Source organism: Mesoplodon bidens, assembly GCF_964165515.1.
Source record: "Mesoplodon bidens genome assembly, chromosome: 15".
NCBI classification, from domain to species: Eukaryota; Metazoa; Chordata; class Mammalia; order Artiodactyla; family Ziphiidae; genus Mesoplodon; species Mesoplodon bidens.
Genome location: NC_138171.1, coordinates 16819669 through 16833727, shown reverse-complemented (window position 1 = coordinate 16833727; position 14059 = coordinate 16819669). Strand labels below are relative to the sequence as shown.

The following is a 14059-nucleotide window of genomic DNA, read 5'->3' as shown; positions in this document are numbered from 1 at the left end:
TTAGAAGAATCTGAGGAAAGGCAAGACAATGTTAAAGGTGATCGTTTCTGGGCTGTGGGATCATCTTTTTTTTTTTTTTTTTTTTTTTTTTGGCTGGGCCACGCGGCTTGGGGGATCTTAGTTCCCTGACCAGGGAACGAACCCATGCCCCATGCAGTGGAAGCGTGTAGTCTTAACCACTGGACCCCCAGGGAAGTCCCTGTAGGATCATGCTTGATGCTTGTGTATTTTCCTTTAACGAATGAGCCCTGTGGTATATCAACCGGTAGAAAAGCAGAGCCGTTGCAGTTATTCCTAAACCCCCTCTCTGGGCAGGACCCCGATGCTTGGTGTGACCTGAGTAAGTTTGACCTCCCCGAGGAGCCATCTGCAGAGGGCAGCATTGGCGGCAGTCCGGTGCAGCCCCATCCATCGCAGCAGCAGCAGCAGCAGGCCCCGCCAACCCGCCAGCCTGCCGCCGCTGTGCCCAGCGTGACCGAGTACCGCCTGGATGGCCACACCATCTCTGACCTGAGCCGGAGCAGCCGGGGCGAGCTGATCCCCATCTCCCCCAGCACTGACGTGGGGGGCTCGGGCATCAGCACACCGCCCTCGGTGCTCAAGCGGCAGAAGAAGAGGCGAGTCGCCCTGTCACCTGTCACGGAGAACAGCGCCAGCCTGTCCTTCCTGGACTCCTGCAACAGCCTCACCCCGAAGAGCACGCCCGTCAAGACCCTTCCCTTCTCGCCCTCCCAGGTGCGTGGACCCCACCCCGACTGTTCTCTGGGCGCGGTGACAGCCCCCCTGTGCCCAGTGCTGGGGACCCTGGAGGGCAGAAACAGGCCTGGCCCTGCCCTCATGAAGCAGCCGTGCTGATGGGAAGACCAGTTAATAAAAAAGGACCCAAATAAACGTGATGAATGGAGTGAAAAAGGCAGCTTATGGTACTTAGGGTGCATCTAGTCGGGAAAGGGTGTCAGCCAGGCAGGCTTCTATGAGAAGGGGGATTGCTGGAGCTGGGGGCAGAGGGTGATAAACAGACCAAGAAGGGAAGAGGACTCAGTGTGTGTTAAAAGAGTGAGTTTACTGAGCACCGATTTTATAGCAGATTTGCCAGCCCTGGGGAGGGAAGGGGCTGATGACAGCCCTGCCCATGGAGACGATGGCTGGGGTGAGAGGATGGCTGGGGTGGGGGATTTGGTGGTCAGCATGTCCTGAGGAAAGGGCTGTGGGAGGAGCAGTTACTGAGTCGCTGAGAGCTTGTTGTGTTGAGTACTGCTTCCCAGGCTCTGTTTGTAATAGACAGTGTTGGGGGGAGCCTGAAGGGCCCTGTCTTTCCTAGAGGTGAGGGAGGCACTCAGAGAGTGGTGTCTCAGGTGGGGTTTGTTGATCGATTGGTCGGCTTGAATAAAGGCTTGGAGTCAAGGGGAGAGCAGAGTATGGTGTGAAGTCCAGAGCTAGGACTCATGGATGGGGGGCAGGAGGACTGATGGGGACAGGAGGAGGGTTGAGGGATGGGGGCTGGGGCCTCGGAGGGTCCTGGGTACAGCTAGGGGTTATGCACTGCGCTGGGGGCTGTGGGGTGGGGGGTAGGCTGGAGGGGTGGGCAAGAGGCAGGCCCAAGGCAGGAGGCGGGGGGGGGCAGAGGCTTTGGGTCTCAAGGGTCTCCTCCCTCCTGTGGGGACGTGAGAGAATGAGGCCCAGTCGTGGCATGTTTCCAGAGGCCACCCTCTCTGCTGTAGAGGGCCTGAGGCCAGGCCTATGTGTCGGGATGTCTGGTGGTGTTTCTGCAAGGTGCCCTGTGTTAGTTCACTCAGGCTGCCATGACAAAGAACTGCACACAGGGGGACCGGAACAACGTACTCATTATCTTAGTTCTGGAGTCTAGAAGTCCGAGATCAGGGTGTGAGCAGGACTGGTTTCCTCTGAGGTCTCTGGCTTCTAGGTGGTAATCTCCTCTCTGTGTCTTCAGGTGGTCTTCCTTCAGTGTCTGTGTCCTAACCTCTTTTCTCTTATAATCTCTTCTTCTTTTTAAACTTCTTCTAAGGACACCAATCTTATTGGATCAGAGCCCACCCATGTGGCCTCATTTTACCGTAATCACCTCTTTAAAGGCCCATCTCCAAATACAATCACAGTCTGAGGTACTGGGAGTTACGGTGTAAACATGTGAACTTGGGGAGATCACAGTTTAGCCCATAGCAGGCCTCCCGTGAGGGCTGCTGGCTGGAGAAGGAAGACAGCAGGGCTGGAGCTGCCCAGAGAACAGCCCAGGGTGACGGAGTGCAGCTGCCCTGCCCAGAGACCCTGCAGAGGGCAGTGGGCCTGAGGGCTGCAGGTGGCCCTGAGCTGCCAAGGGCACCTTCAGGGCAGAGGGGAGAGGGTGGTGCTTCACATCTGGGTTTGAGACCCGCCTCTAGCACTCAGCGCAAGAATCCAAACCTCTCTTATCTGTAAAGGGGGATTGGAATCTTTACATTTCAGAGGATCTGTGAAAACTATGTGAAATTCTCAGTGTGCAGTGCTCAGCTCTGGTGTGAGAAGGTGTGTCTAAGTGTTGATGTCACCATCTCTCTCTATCATCACAGACCCCTGTCTGTCGTCTGTCGCAGTTCATTTAAGAGCTACTTTCTTTTTTCTTCTGAAAAGGAGCTGCTCTCGGTCAGTTTCCTTTGCCTTAAGTACACTGTCAGCAGCACGTGGGGATGGGAGATGGACCTCCCATCCTCCTGGCAAAACGAGGATTGGGTGATGCCCGGCCTGGGGTCTACATGGACCTGCTCAGTGGGTCCCTGCCCATCTGTCCTGGCCTTTGCTCTCTGGCGCCTGCCGGTGGGCTCTTAGGTCATCACCTTGTCTTGTTTCCTTTGTCTTCCTGGCAGTTTCTGAACTTCTGGAACAAACAGGACACACTAGAGCTGGAGAGCCCCTCGCTGACGTCCACCCCCGTGTGCAGCCAGAAGGTGGTGGTCACCACGCCGCTGCACCGGGATAAGACGCCCCTGCACCAGAAACACGCTGCGTGAGTGCTGGGCCTGCCCCTCCCCAAGCAGTGGCCGGCCTGGTGGAGAAGGTTCTCTGGGGGAGGGACCCCTTGGAAAACCACCTGAGACTCTGTTACAGGAAGGCAGCCTCCTCCTGGTCACCACACCTCTTCACTTCCGTCAGGATAGTCCGCCGCTTCACCTCTGTTCTAATTCTTTCTTTTTTGTTTTTCTTTTTTTTGGCCGCGCCGCATGGCTTGAGGAATCTTAGTTCCCTGACCAGGGATTGAACCTGCGCCCTCGGCAGTGAAAGCACGCGGAATTCTAACCACTGGACCGCTAGGGAATTCCCCGTTTTTATTTTTTAACTTGATGGTTTTCTAATCTCAGAAATGGAGAGAGTCCACACTGCCACGAAAAATTTAATCTCTGCATCCTTTATAAATTTCAAGTGCAGATCCACTGTGTTTGAGTAGCCCTACGTGAAGGACGGAAGAGCCCCCGGTTCTCTCCGTCTCTCTGGTGCTTAGTCAGGAGGGACGGCCGTGCCCCACCTCCCGTGCGTATGAAGCACAGCGTTTCACCTTCAGCCTGTACAGGTTGCTTACCTGCTTCTGTGGAGGTGCTTTCACAATAAGTTTCCTTCCTTGTGTCATCGTGACTCTTGAATTCCAGGTAGAGAGAGTTACTTAACTGGTCTTCTGCTTGTTACATGTGCCGGGGGAGAAGAGTTGCTATTTATGTTTCAGCAGTTAAGTTGTAATTCAGGAATCAGTTCAGGAGTTTTAGTTCTTGTAATGATATGTAATTTCAGAAAAGATGTATGAATCGCTTGGTCAGAAGTCAGTCTCTCAAGAGTTGGTCTAACATTTAACATAAGTAGGCTTCTTGAGAAATGATTCTCCTTTCAAGCCGAAATCTTGGACTTCAAATCTAAGCTCTTAAACGTATGCTGGAACCAAGAAAAAGAATTGATACTTAGATACGTTTCATGAGAAATGATTCTCTATTCAAGCCAAAATCCTGGACTTGAAGTTCTTAAACAGACAGCTGGAACCACAAAAGGAGTCGCTGCTTCTCCGGAGAGAGGTTGGAGAGGGATGCGGCCTTCCTGGATTCCCACCTTCCTCGCCTCCCCCTTCTCTCGCTGGTTCTGCAGTGTGGCCACAGGCCGGCCTTGTTTTACGGAGAATCCTAGTGAACAGCAGCCTTCTCAGTCGTTCTTCCAGCCTTTCGGGTGTGCTGGACCCTCGGACTCTTCCCCGTTCTTTCCCGTTTCTGAGGATAGCCCTTCCTCTCAGCCCCCGTAACTCCCTTCGGGGGTGGGGAGGTGGGTGTGTGGGCAAGTGTGATGGGAAGAGACTGTGTCCGGGGGTGGCCTCCCTGCTGCCGAGGCAGAGGTCCGGTGGAGGGCGGTGTGGGACTCACGGGCGCCTGCAGCAGAGCAGCTGGTGTCTGCCCCCAGCCCCGTCGTGACACCTCCTCCTCTGTCCCCAGCAGGTTTGTAACCCCAGATCAGAAGTACTCCAGGGACAGCACTCCTCACACGCCGACCCCGTTCAAGAACGCCCTGGAGAAGTACGGACCACTAAAGCCCCTGGTACGTGGTACGGCCGGGCTGGTCCTCCAGCCATTTACGGTTCACAGGGCCCCGTCCCTCTGAGATCTCATTAGACTCTCCCAACAGCCTTGAGAAGTTGCAGATACCCTAGTTTTACAAATGGGGCCCCCGGGGTGGAGTTACCAGTTCATCAGACGTCTCCTGAGCAGCTGCCACGTGCCAGGCGGTGCTGGGTGTTGGAGCCACGGTGGCGTCCCGGTGAAGCTGGGAGTTTGGGGTGGTGGAAGCTGGCATTCAGCATGTATGTGCATAAATGACTGAATACTCAGCACATGGCCATGCCAAGCAGAACATGGGCAGGAGTTGGGATGGAGAAGGACTTGCTCGGGCGCTGGGGCTGGTTCATGAAAGTGGCGAATTGCTCCTCAAACCGAAGCCGTTTGACCAACTGCCCGTTGTTTGCAAAACACGGGAAAGCACTCGGGGCGGGGGGGACTGGAGATGGCTCGCCAGTGAGGAGACACCTCCTGGCGTGCTTCCCCAGCAGTGTGAGAATGGCCCTTCTCCCCTGACTCTTCCCGGTTCATGGGACGGTCCTGCTTTCCCCAAGGGCGGAAGAGAGAGCTGGCACCCCGGGTTTTCCCAAATAGGCTGTGTCTTAGAAACCAGCTGAAGGTGGGAGAAAGGCAGGTTGTAGAGAAGCATTTCCTGTGGACAAAGCCTGCAGCGAGCTCCCCTCTGTGCTCACCACGTGGGGTCTGGGTGGTGGGGCCGTGGTCTCCCCATCCTGGGATGCAGCTGGTGGAGTTGCACAGGCCCCAGGTCAGGCCCCAGTCAGCACTGCCCTTTCCTGTCTGAGTGGGGTTCGGCTCCCGGATACTAAGAGGTCTGTGTGCTCTCCAGGCACAGCTGGAGGGTGAATCTGCCCTTGGCAGCGATAATTCAAGTACATGGGGGCTTTTATTTTTTTACTTTTTTTTTTTTTTAATAAGTTAATTAATTTATTTATTTTTGGCTGCGTTGGGTCTTCGTTGCTGTGCACGGGCTTTCTCTAGTTACAGCGAGCGGGGGCCACTCTTCATTGCTGTGCATGGGCTTCTCATTGCGGTGGCTTCTCTCGTGGAGCGCGGGTTCTAGGCGCATGGACTTCGGTAGTTGCGGCACGCGGGCTCAGTAGTTGTGGCTCGCATGCTCAATAGTTGTTGCGCCTGGGCTTAGTTGCTCCGCGGCATGTGGGATCTTCCCAGACCAGGGCTCGAACCCGTATCCCCTGCGTTGGCAGGCGGATTCTTAACCACTGCTCCACCAGGGAAGCCCACTTGGGGGCTTTTAGAGTGACTTCTCGTGTGTTACTGTACCCGACCCCTGCTGCTCAGTAGCTCTCTCCCTCCCCTGGTCTCTGCCGCCTGAGCCCCCAGGCCTGAGAAAGGGAAATGGAATCAATGTCCCCGTTACTGTGGGACCAAGGGGTGAAGGAGTTAGGGTTTTGAGCGCATCCAGGTTCTAACCTCACAGCTGTGTGGCCTTGGGCTGGGGTCTCACTCTCTCTGAGCCTCCGTTTCTACCTCGTGGAAGAGGTAGACAGCTATTTCCCCGGGTTGTGTGAGGTTGGCTGTGGTCAAGTGGGGACACTCCGGGCCTGTGCGGCTCTCAGTGAGCAGAGGCCAGTGTCCCAGGCAGGGCAGTTAGCGGCCATGGATACTGTGTGTGAGGCCAGTGTCCCGGCACTGGGCCTCCTCCCTGCGTTGCCCGCGTCCGCCCCACTGCTCCCGTGAGCAGGCTCTGCCTGTGTCCTACGGCCTGGGTGCAGGGCCTCACTCACATCCCTGCCTGTAGCCCCAGACCCCGCACCTGGAGGAGGACTTGAAGGAGGTGCTGCGCTCCGAGGCCGGCATCGAGCTCATCATTGAGGATGAAGTGAGGCCCGAGAAGCAGAAGAGGAAGGCTGGGGTGAGTGGCTGGCGGAGTGGGGAGCGGGTCTGGTAGACATAAGGCACCGGGGCAAGTGGAACTGTGGCCCCGGCCCTGTGTTCCTGCAGAGTGGTTGTCTGTGAAACCAACCAAGGTAAGGCCTTGGTGCCTGGGACCCTTCCCTCTTCCCCTTTGAACTGGTGCCTTAGTTACTCAGCACTGTTTGGACCCCGGCTCTGGGCTGGGTCGGGCGTCAGAACAGTGAGCAAGACCCAGAGCGGTTGCTCCCTCCCGGAGTGCAGTGGGTGGAAACGGCAAACACCCTAGTGACTCAGTACATACGGTGTTAAGGGGGTAGAAAGGGCACAAAGAGGATCTCAAGGGAAATCCTTGGTATGGAGCCAGCCAGGTGTCCTGGCTGCACGAGCAGGTCGGGGACAGTGGGCTCCGGTGAGGTGGGGAGCTGCTCTGGGCAGGGCCGGGCCATACTGGACAAGCTCTCCCGCCGCCTGGCGTGTGGGGTTTCCCAACAGCAGGTGGCTCCATGTCCCCTCTGTCTTTGTGCCCCTTTCTTCCCAGGTGCTCTCCTGGGGAGCAAGGAAGATGGGAGTGTGCCGGGGTGGAGGGTGGCTGGGAAGGTGGGTGGCCAGGCTGGGAGGGACCCACTGGGCTGGGCCCCTGGGCGTGTATGTAGAGCATGGCCGGGACCCTCCGTGGCCTCTCTGTGTCCGAAGGTGGTTCTGAGCCGTGGTGGCACCTGTTTGGGGCACAGTGCTGGGTTGGGGGGTGAGTACTAGTCTCAGAGCCCCTCCCTGACATTGGAGCTGACCCCTGGCCTGCTTATAGGAAGTGCGGGGGTGGGGCTGAGCATTCCTGTAATGCCTGTGTCCCGTTGGGCCCCACATCTCCATGTCACTCACCGGCAGGTAGGTGTTTTAGCTGTAACTTGGCTGTTTAGGAGAGCGTTTCGTGCAGTAGAGGCTTGGAGGCTGTGCTTGGTCCCTTTGGGGATGAGGTTGGGTGGAGGATGGCGTTGGTGTCCTCAGTACCAACACTGAGCGTCTGGCAGGACAGTCTGCTCTGTGGGCAGAGTCTGCAGCAGGGCCAAAGTGTCCCGGTCCCCCATGCCCCCCCCCGAAAATCCTCGCCAGCCGGGCATGCTCAAGGACTCCCCTGCACCAGGGCCTGGTTCTGTGACCAGGGCAGCTGGGGCAGGCATCATCAGGTGCTGGTGGTGACCCAGGGGAATCCAAACGCCTGCCCTAAGCACCTCCTCCTCCCTCAGCTGCGGCGAAGCCCCATCAAGAAAGTCCGCAAGTCCCTGGCTCTTGACATTGTGGATGAGGACGTGAAGCTGATGATGTCCACGCTGCCCAAGGCTCTGCCTTTGGTAAGGGGTCTGGGAGAGAAGCCATCCTGTGAGGCTACCTGCTACTCCCCACCCGAGCTGCAGAAGGCTGGGGGGATGGAGTCTCCCGGGGGGCCTTTGCCTCTTGAGCCCTTTAGCCTGGAGAGGACCCTGGAGGTGGAGTCTGGTGATTCTTGGGCTGGGCTTCCACGTGCCGGGCTCAGCAGGGAGGGGGCAGCTGGGCACCACCCCCCTGGCTTCAGTCCAGACAGCCCTGCTTGTGTCTTTCACAGAAAGGTTTATTTGGCAAGAGTTGCTTTGCTAGAACCCATTTGACAGCCGTGGTTTCTGAGTCCCCAGCGCCTTCCCTTGCGTTCTGCTCCTGAGGGTGACCCAGGAGAGGGTTGGCGACGTGCCTCAGGGCATAGCCAGGGGATTGGGGCACCTCAGCTCTGGCATGGGTGCTTCCCAGTTCCCAGGCCAACCTCCAGCAAGGGGGCTGCTGCCTACACAGAGCCTGGGCCCCAGAAACCATGCCATGCTCTTGATCCCTTGCAGCAGACAGTGGGGTGAGCCCGTCTTCCGCTGGTAGCAGACAGTGAGGGCTGTGGCAGAGCTTATGAGACAGGATTGCCTGACCAGATCCTGCAGGTGGCCTGCTGCTCTCGTAGCTCGTGCAGACAAACCTCCCTTGGGCCAAGCATCCCCGCCAGGCTGGGGACTTAGTGCCCACCAGCCAGACCTGCAGCCAGCATCGCCTTGGGCAAGTAAAATAATTAGCAGAAAAAGTTAGGGCAAGTGGTTAAGAGCAGAGGAGGTGGAGTGGGGGGCCTAGGGTGAGTCCTGACACCAGGCCCTGGTCTGTGGCATCTCTTAGGTCCCTGAGCCTCAGGTTCTTGCCTGTAATGAGGGCACTGAGCCCAGTAGGCTGTTAGGAGGGTAAAGGCCTGTCTGGGAGTCCTGGGGTGCTTTGTGCAGCTCCCAGTGAGTTCTAGTCGACGCAGGCACCTCTGTGGGTGTTTCTGGTCCCAGGAGAAGCTGGAGCATCTTTGTCTCCACCTGGGACGGGGAGGAACCAGATTCATGTAAAAAGGCACCAGCATTATTGGGCGTTTACTAGGTGCCAGGCTCTGAAACGGGCACTTTACAGCTGTTTTCCTACTGAATCTTTAAATGAATTCCCATCTGGAAGAGGAAACTGAGACTTAGAGAAGGAATATCCTGCCCAAGATCCCAACAGAGGTGGTGGTGCTGGGATGTGCCTGCTGTTTTGTTTTCTCCTTCCCACAAAGAGCTCATGGCAAAATGTTGAGCCTTCAATTTGGTTTTGGTTTCAGCCAACCAACATCCCACCAGGCTCCTCCGGCCTCACCCCGTCGGGCAGCAGAGAGGACAGCAGCCTGCTCAACGAGGGCTTCCTGCAGGCCAAGCCGGAGAAGCCGGCGGCCCAGAAGCCCCGAGGCCACTTTGCAACTCCTGCCCCCGTGAGTGCATCCTCCTCGGACCCTTGCTCTGTGTGCTTCACACCTCAGGGCCTTTGCACAGGCTTTGCCTCTTCCTGATTAACTTAGGCTTCACATCTCTGTCCGGACGTCACTCCCTCAGGGAATCTGTGTACTAGAGACCATCCCCTCCACTAAGCCCCTCCTTCCTGATGTGGTCTCACTCGTAATTAAGACATCGTCTCTGTGACTTCTGTCCTTGAGGGGCGGGGGGGCCCTGCCTGCTACTCTCACCCTCTGCACAGGTCAACCCCTCTCTGCTCCTCACCAGCCTGCGTGGCTGTAGCTTTTCCTCATGCAGAGGCTGGTGCTGCATAGTAGGGGTGGGGGTGGGGGTGGGGGGCTTGTGTCCTGGTCCAGCCTCCTTGCTCTACATCTGAGGACTCCCAGAGATGGGAGTGACTTCCCCAGGTCCACCAGGAAGGTGCAGTGAGCACAGAAAGACTTGTGGCTTCTAGAGGGAGGGAGCGTCATAGAAATGTCCCCACCCCTCCCCGACCAGGGTCGCCAGGCTTCCCTGGGAGCACACTGCCCCTGCCTGGATGGTAACCCTTTTGCCTCCTCCCAGATGACCAGTGCCTGGAAGATGGTGGCCTGCGGGGGGACCAGGGACCAGCTCTTCATGCAGGAGAAAGCCCGGCAGCTCCTGGGCCGCCTGAAGCCCAGCCACACATCTCGGACCCTCATCTTGTCTTAGGGGCTTGGCAGTCACGAGCCCATTCTCATGTTTACAGGGGGCTGGGGGGCCAAGTCTAGGCTGTGAATTTGAGAATCACACAAAGATGACCGCCTGCAGGGAGCCTTCTGCCGCCGGCCCCTCCCCAGACTGCTCAGGTGGAGACAGAGCAGGGCCACCCACTGTCCTGTCTCCGAGTCCGGCTGCAGCTGTGGGCGGTTCCTGGTGCTAACAGAACAAAGTCCCACCTCTGAGCTGGCCCAGCCCTCCCCTCAGTGCCACAGGGAGCCCCGTTAGCTTCTCCCAAGCCCTGGTCAGGCCTGGCCTCATCTCAGACCCCTGCTTAGGACAGGGGATGTGGCCAGCATTCTCCTTCCTTCAACCCGTTGGTACATTTTCTTGAAAGAATAAAAGTCTTTCTCCTGTGCTCTGGACCCCACCTTCCTCCTGGATCCTGCTCGAGGTTCCCTGGTGACAGTGCTTTCCTGGTGACTGTCCTTAGGGCCCTGAGGGATGCGGGGACCGGGGCCCTCATCCTCAGAGTGCAACCTTGTCTGCACAGCCCAGGCCTGGGTCTCTGGACTCTGTTGGCCCCAGGGACCCAATGTGCTGGAGGCAGTTTTCTCTGTACCCAGTGGGTGTTTCTCAAAGCTCTGAGGACTTGGGGAAGGGGTGGAGCAGTGGTTGGCCCTTGCCGCGGGTGGTGGTTGGCTGAACTGGCCTGTGATGAGCCCCACCCCCAGATCAGGCTGGTAAACAAGGCGTGACCGGCAGCTGGGCAGAACCTTCTGGCCACAGTGGCCCTAACTTCCCAAGACCAAGGCAGCAGTTCCAGCCTGGACTCTGGACCCTGGTCATGGCCCAGTGCACAGACTGTGCCACTTGACTGGTGGCCGGGAAGAGTCCCTGGGGATTGAAGAGGGGCAGGTGCCTGATTCAGAGGGGTCTAAATCAGGGAGTGATGTTTTCAGCAGTGGGGTCCGTCGGGCAGGGCATGTGACCATCCCTGGGGGCTGTGGTCTCAGTTCACCGCAGGATGGCATCTGTCTGGGCAGCCCGGTATCCACACCCTGCTTCAGTGCCTCTGGTTCCCAAGGGAGACGGGGGCAGGTCCTCTTGCCTGAGGTCCCCAGCCTCTAAAGAGAGGACTGGGAGTTAGGACGCCAGGGTTCAAGTCTGCCTGTTTCCGACACAGCCCTGTCCTGTCGGCTGCACACAGGGTTCTGTGACTCAGCATTGACAGCCCTCCCCAGGCAGCCCCCATCGGTCACACATAGCCAAGCCTGGTCTGGGCCTGGCTGCGTCCTGGTGTTCGTTTGAGACCCGGGACGGGCCTCTACCCTTCCCACCTGCCTCCTGCCCACGTGGCTGAGCTGGACACTCCAGCCAATCCCATGGCTGGGCCATGCCAGCTTCATGCCCCTGTGCATTTGCTGATTTCTTGGCCCGGACACCCCTCTGCCCACCTCCAAATCCCTTCCCCTGGTGACCCAGGTGCTGTCACTGACTGCTCCCCACAGGGCTGTTGGCATTGATGGGCGACCTGCCCTGCAGTGAGGGTGGGGGCAGGGGTACCTTTGTCTCTAGGGGGTCATACTGTGTGGAACACCCACGTCAGACCCAGACGCAGTGTGCCTGGGAAACACTTGGGATTCCCCGTACCCCGGGGTCATCATAAGCTCCTGGGGGTGATGCACAGTGGACTGGCCTGCAACGCCCTCCCCACCGTCCTCTCCACCCACTGGGGCTTTACCCTGAGGCTCTTCCCTGTCCCCCAGGGGAGGTGGCTGCAGTCACTGCAGACCTGTTAGCTTGCCCTGGGGCTATTCTCTGCTTTGGGCCTGGAATAAAGACGCATCCAGTGTCCCTCCAACCACTGCCTCCCTCCCCCCGCTTCGGGTGAGGCATGGTTCTTTCTGGTGCTGAGGATACGAGAGCAAAAAAAAAAATAGAAAAACACCCCACCCGACTCCACCCCAAACAACCTTACTCTTCTGGAGCTTAGACTCTAGAGAGGGCAGACAGATCTATATATAACCTGCCAGAGGCAACAGGGGCTCCGGAAAACAGCAGAGGAACAATAGCACAGGGGGCTGGGCTGTCTGCTAAGAGGTAGGTTTGAGAGAAGGTCTGTCCACCGTGTGGACAGGGAGGGAAGATCCCACGTGGGAAGGGTGGATTAGGTGCCACTGCAAGGGTGCTGAGGGCCCTGCTTATGGTTTGACCATGAGATTGGGGGCCACAGTGCTCCAGCGGGGCCTGCAGCCTGGGGAACTTGACTATCCCGGCTCATCCGGAGCCCCGTGTTTTCCAGACCAGAGTGACAAGCAAGAGGGAAATAGCCAGCAAGGAGCCGAGGTGCCAATCTAAATGCCCAGCAATGAGAATGATGGATCGTATGGAATTCCTATTTTTTTCCTATTTTAAGTTTATGTTTTGTTTCAATTAGGTTTTGGGTACTTGCTGAAAAACTGGGCTGTTGAAGCCTTTGCAAGGATGGTGCAACTCTATCGCCACCTGGTGGCCATTGGTGTGCTTGCAGCAGCAGGTAAAGTGAGCCATAGAAGTTTCTTGAAGTTCTTGGTAGGTCTTTGAAGCGTTTTTCTGATTTTCAGGCCCCTTCTTCAGCATCCACATCAAGCAGTTTTCTGGCCTTTGCTTGAACTCCTCCACTGAAGGGGAGAGGTGGCTCTTACTTGGCAGCCAGCTCCGTTGTTGGACAGCAATTGCGAAGACAATGATTCTTTACCCAGAGAAAAAAATTTCCCCCTTGTAATATCAAAAGCAATAGGAAAGCTGGTTGGTGGGGAAATCAGGCTCTCAGGACAGGTAGCTGATAGGCCAGGATAAGCTTGGGAGTGTGATTGCTTGAATGAGCCACTTTCTCAGCAGACCCCAGTGAGAATCTTTTCTATGTTCCAGCTATTTCCAGAGATCACCAAGGCTCTCATGCAATAATGACAGTGATTTAACCCCCTCTAAGATAGATTTTATGTTTCCACCCTTGGCTGGATGTGTTTGAGAGCAACTAAAGCTGAGTTTAGATATGAGTTGAAAATCGAACTTTTCACTGATACAGACCAGTGGTCTCAAGCTGGTCAGGATGCTGTTTTACTTGTATATTAACTAGGACTGACCTATAGGTATTTAGGTTATAGTACATAATGAACGGGACAGTCTGACAAGGACAGGTACAGAGCCTGAGTCTCACATGCTCTTCAGAAAGGCATGGGGGATGTCCTTCTCCCTGAGTAGCAGGCCTGGTACCCAGTAGGTGCTAATTGATACCTCATCCTGCCATGATGGGATGTGGCCAAGAGGGAAGCCTGGGGCAGCTAGGACTGGACGGGTAGGGAAGCCTTCATGGTTTTTTAGTGTTGTTTCCTAGCTTAATTCTGTGTTCAGGGAGCGTAGTCTCTGTGGCTTCAAATCTTTGAAATGTGCCTTTTCTGGTCAAGCATATCATCAATTCTGTCAGTGTTATGCATCGGGAAAAAACGTGAGGTCTGCAGCACTGGTGGCGGTGTCCCATTTTTCTTTTTTCTGCTTTTTCTTGTGGACCTAGATTAGCCAACCCCCAAATGACACATGATAAGAATGTTGTTTGAAGCCACTGAATGTTGGAGTGGTTTGTTACACAACATTAATGTGACAATAACTAGCCGATAGGAAGGTAGCTTGTGTCAGCTAAAGAACCCTGAGGAAATGAACAGTGCACGGTGGGCTCAACAGCGTGGAGGAGGAACTTAGGAGACTAGGAACTTTGTTGGAAATAAGTGGGAGGAAGGATTCCGGAATCCAGAGCCATTGTGACAATGCCTGTGTCTTGATTGTTACCCAGGACATCTGGCAAGCTTTCCAGGGGTTTTCTGGCAGCCATGGATAAAGCTCTGACTTTGGATCAGACAGACCTGGATGTGAATCCCAGCCTGGCTCTTCCCTGCTCTGAGCCTTGGAGTTCTTGGCTATAAAGTGGGAGAATCCTTAACCTTCCAGAGTTGTTGAAGGGGTTGGATAGAACACTGGCACACACTCGGGGCTCAGAAAACATGGGCTCTTACGATATTATTACAAAATGCTTTCTCATTTCTTTCTGTC

The 14059-nt window shown here is 56.2% G+C and overlaps 1 protein-coding gene across 2 annotated transcripts in view; it reads left to right on the top strand.

Moving 5' to 3' along the window:
- MYBL2 (MYB proto-oncogene like 2) overlaps positions 1-10370 on the top strand; it is a 30204-nt gene extending 19834 nt beyond the window's left edge. The window contains exons 8-14 of one of the 2 annotated variants that reach the window (XM_081256254.1): positions 316-735; positions 2862-3001; positions 4461-4563; positions 6361-6474; positions 7721-7825; positions 9121-9267; positions 9854-10370. In XM_081256254.1, the coding sequence (XP_081112380.1) occupies positions 316-735; positions 2862-3001; positions 4461-4563; positions 6361-6474; positions 7721-7825; positions 9121-9267; positions 9854-9982 (1158 nt within the window). In that variant the 3' untranslated portion in view covers positions 9983-10370. The remainder of the gene's footprint in view (positions 1-315; positions 736-2861; positions 3002-4460; positions 4564-6360; positions 6475-7720; positions 7826-9120; positions 9268-9853) is intronic. The other variant, XM_081256255.1, reaches the window with a different exon arrangement.
- The last annotated feature ends 3689 nt before the right edge of the window (positions 10371-14059 follow it).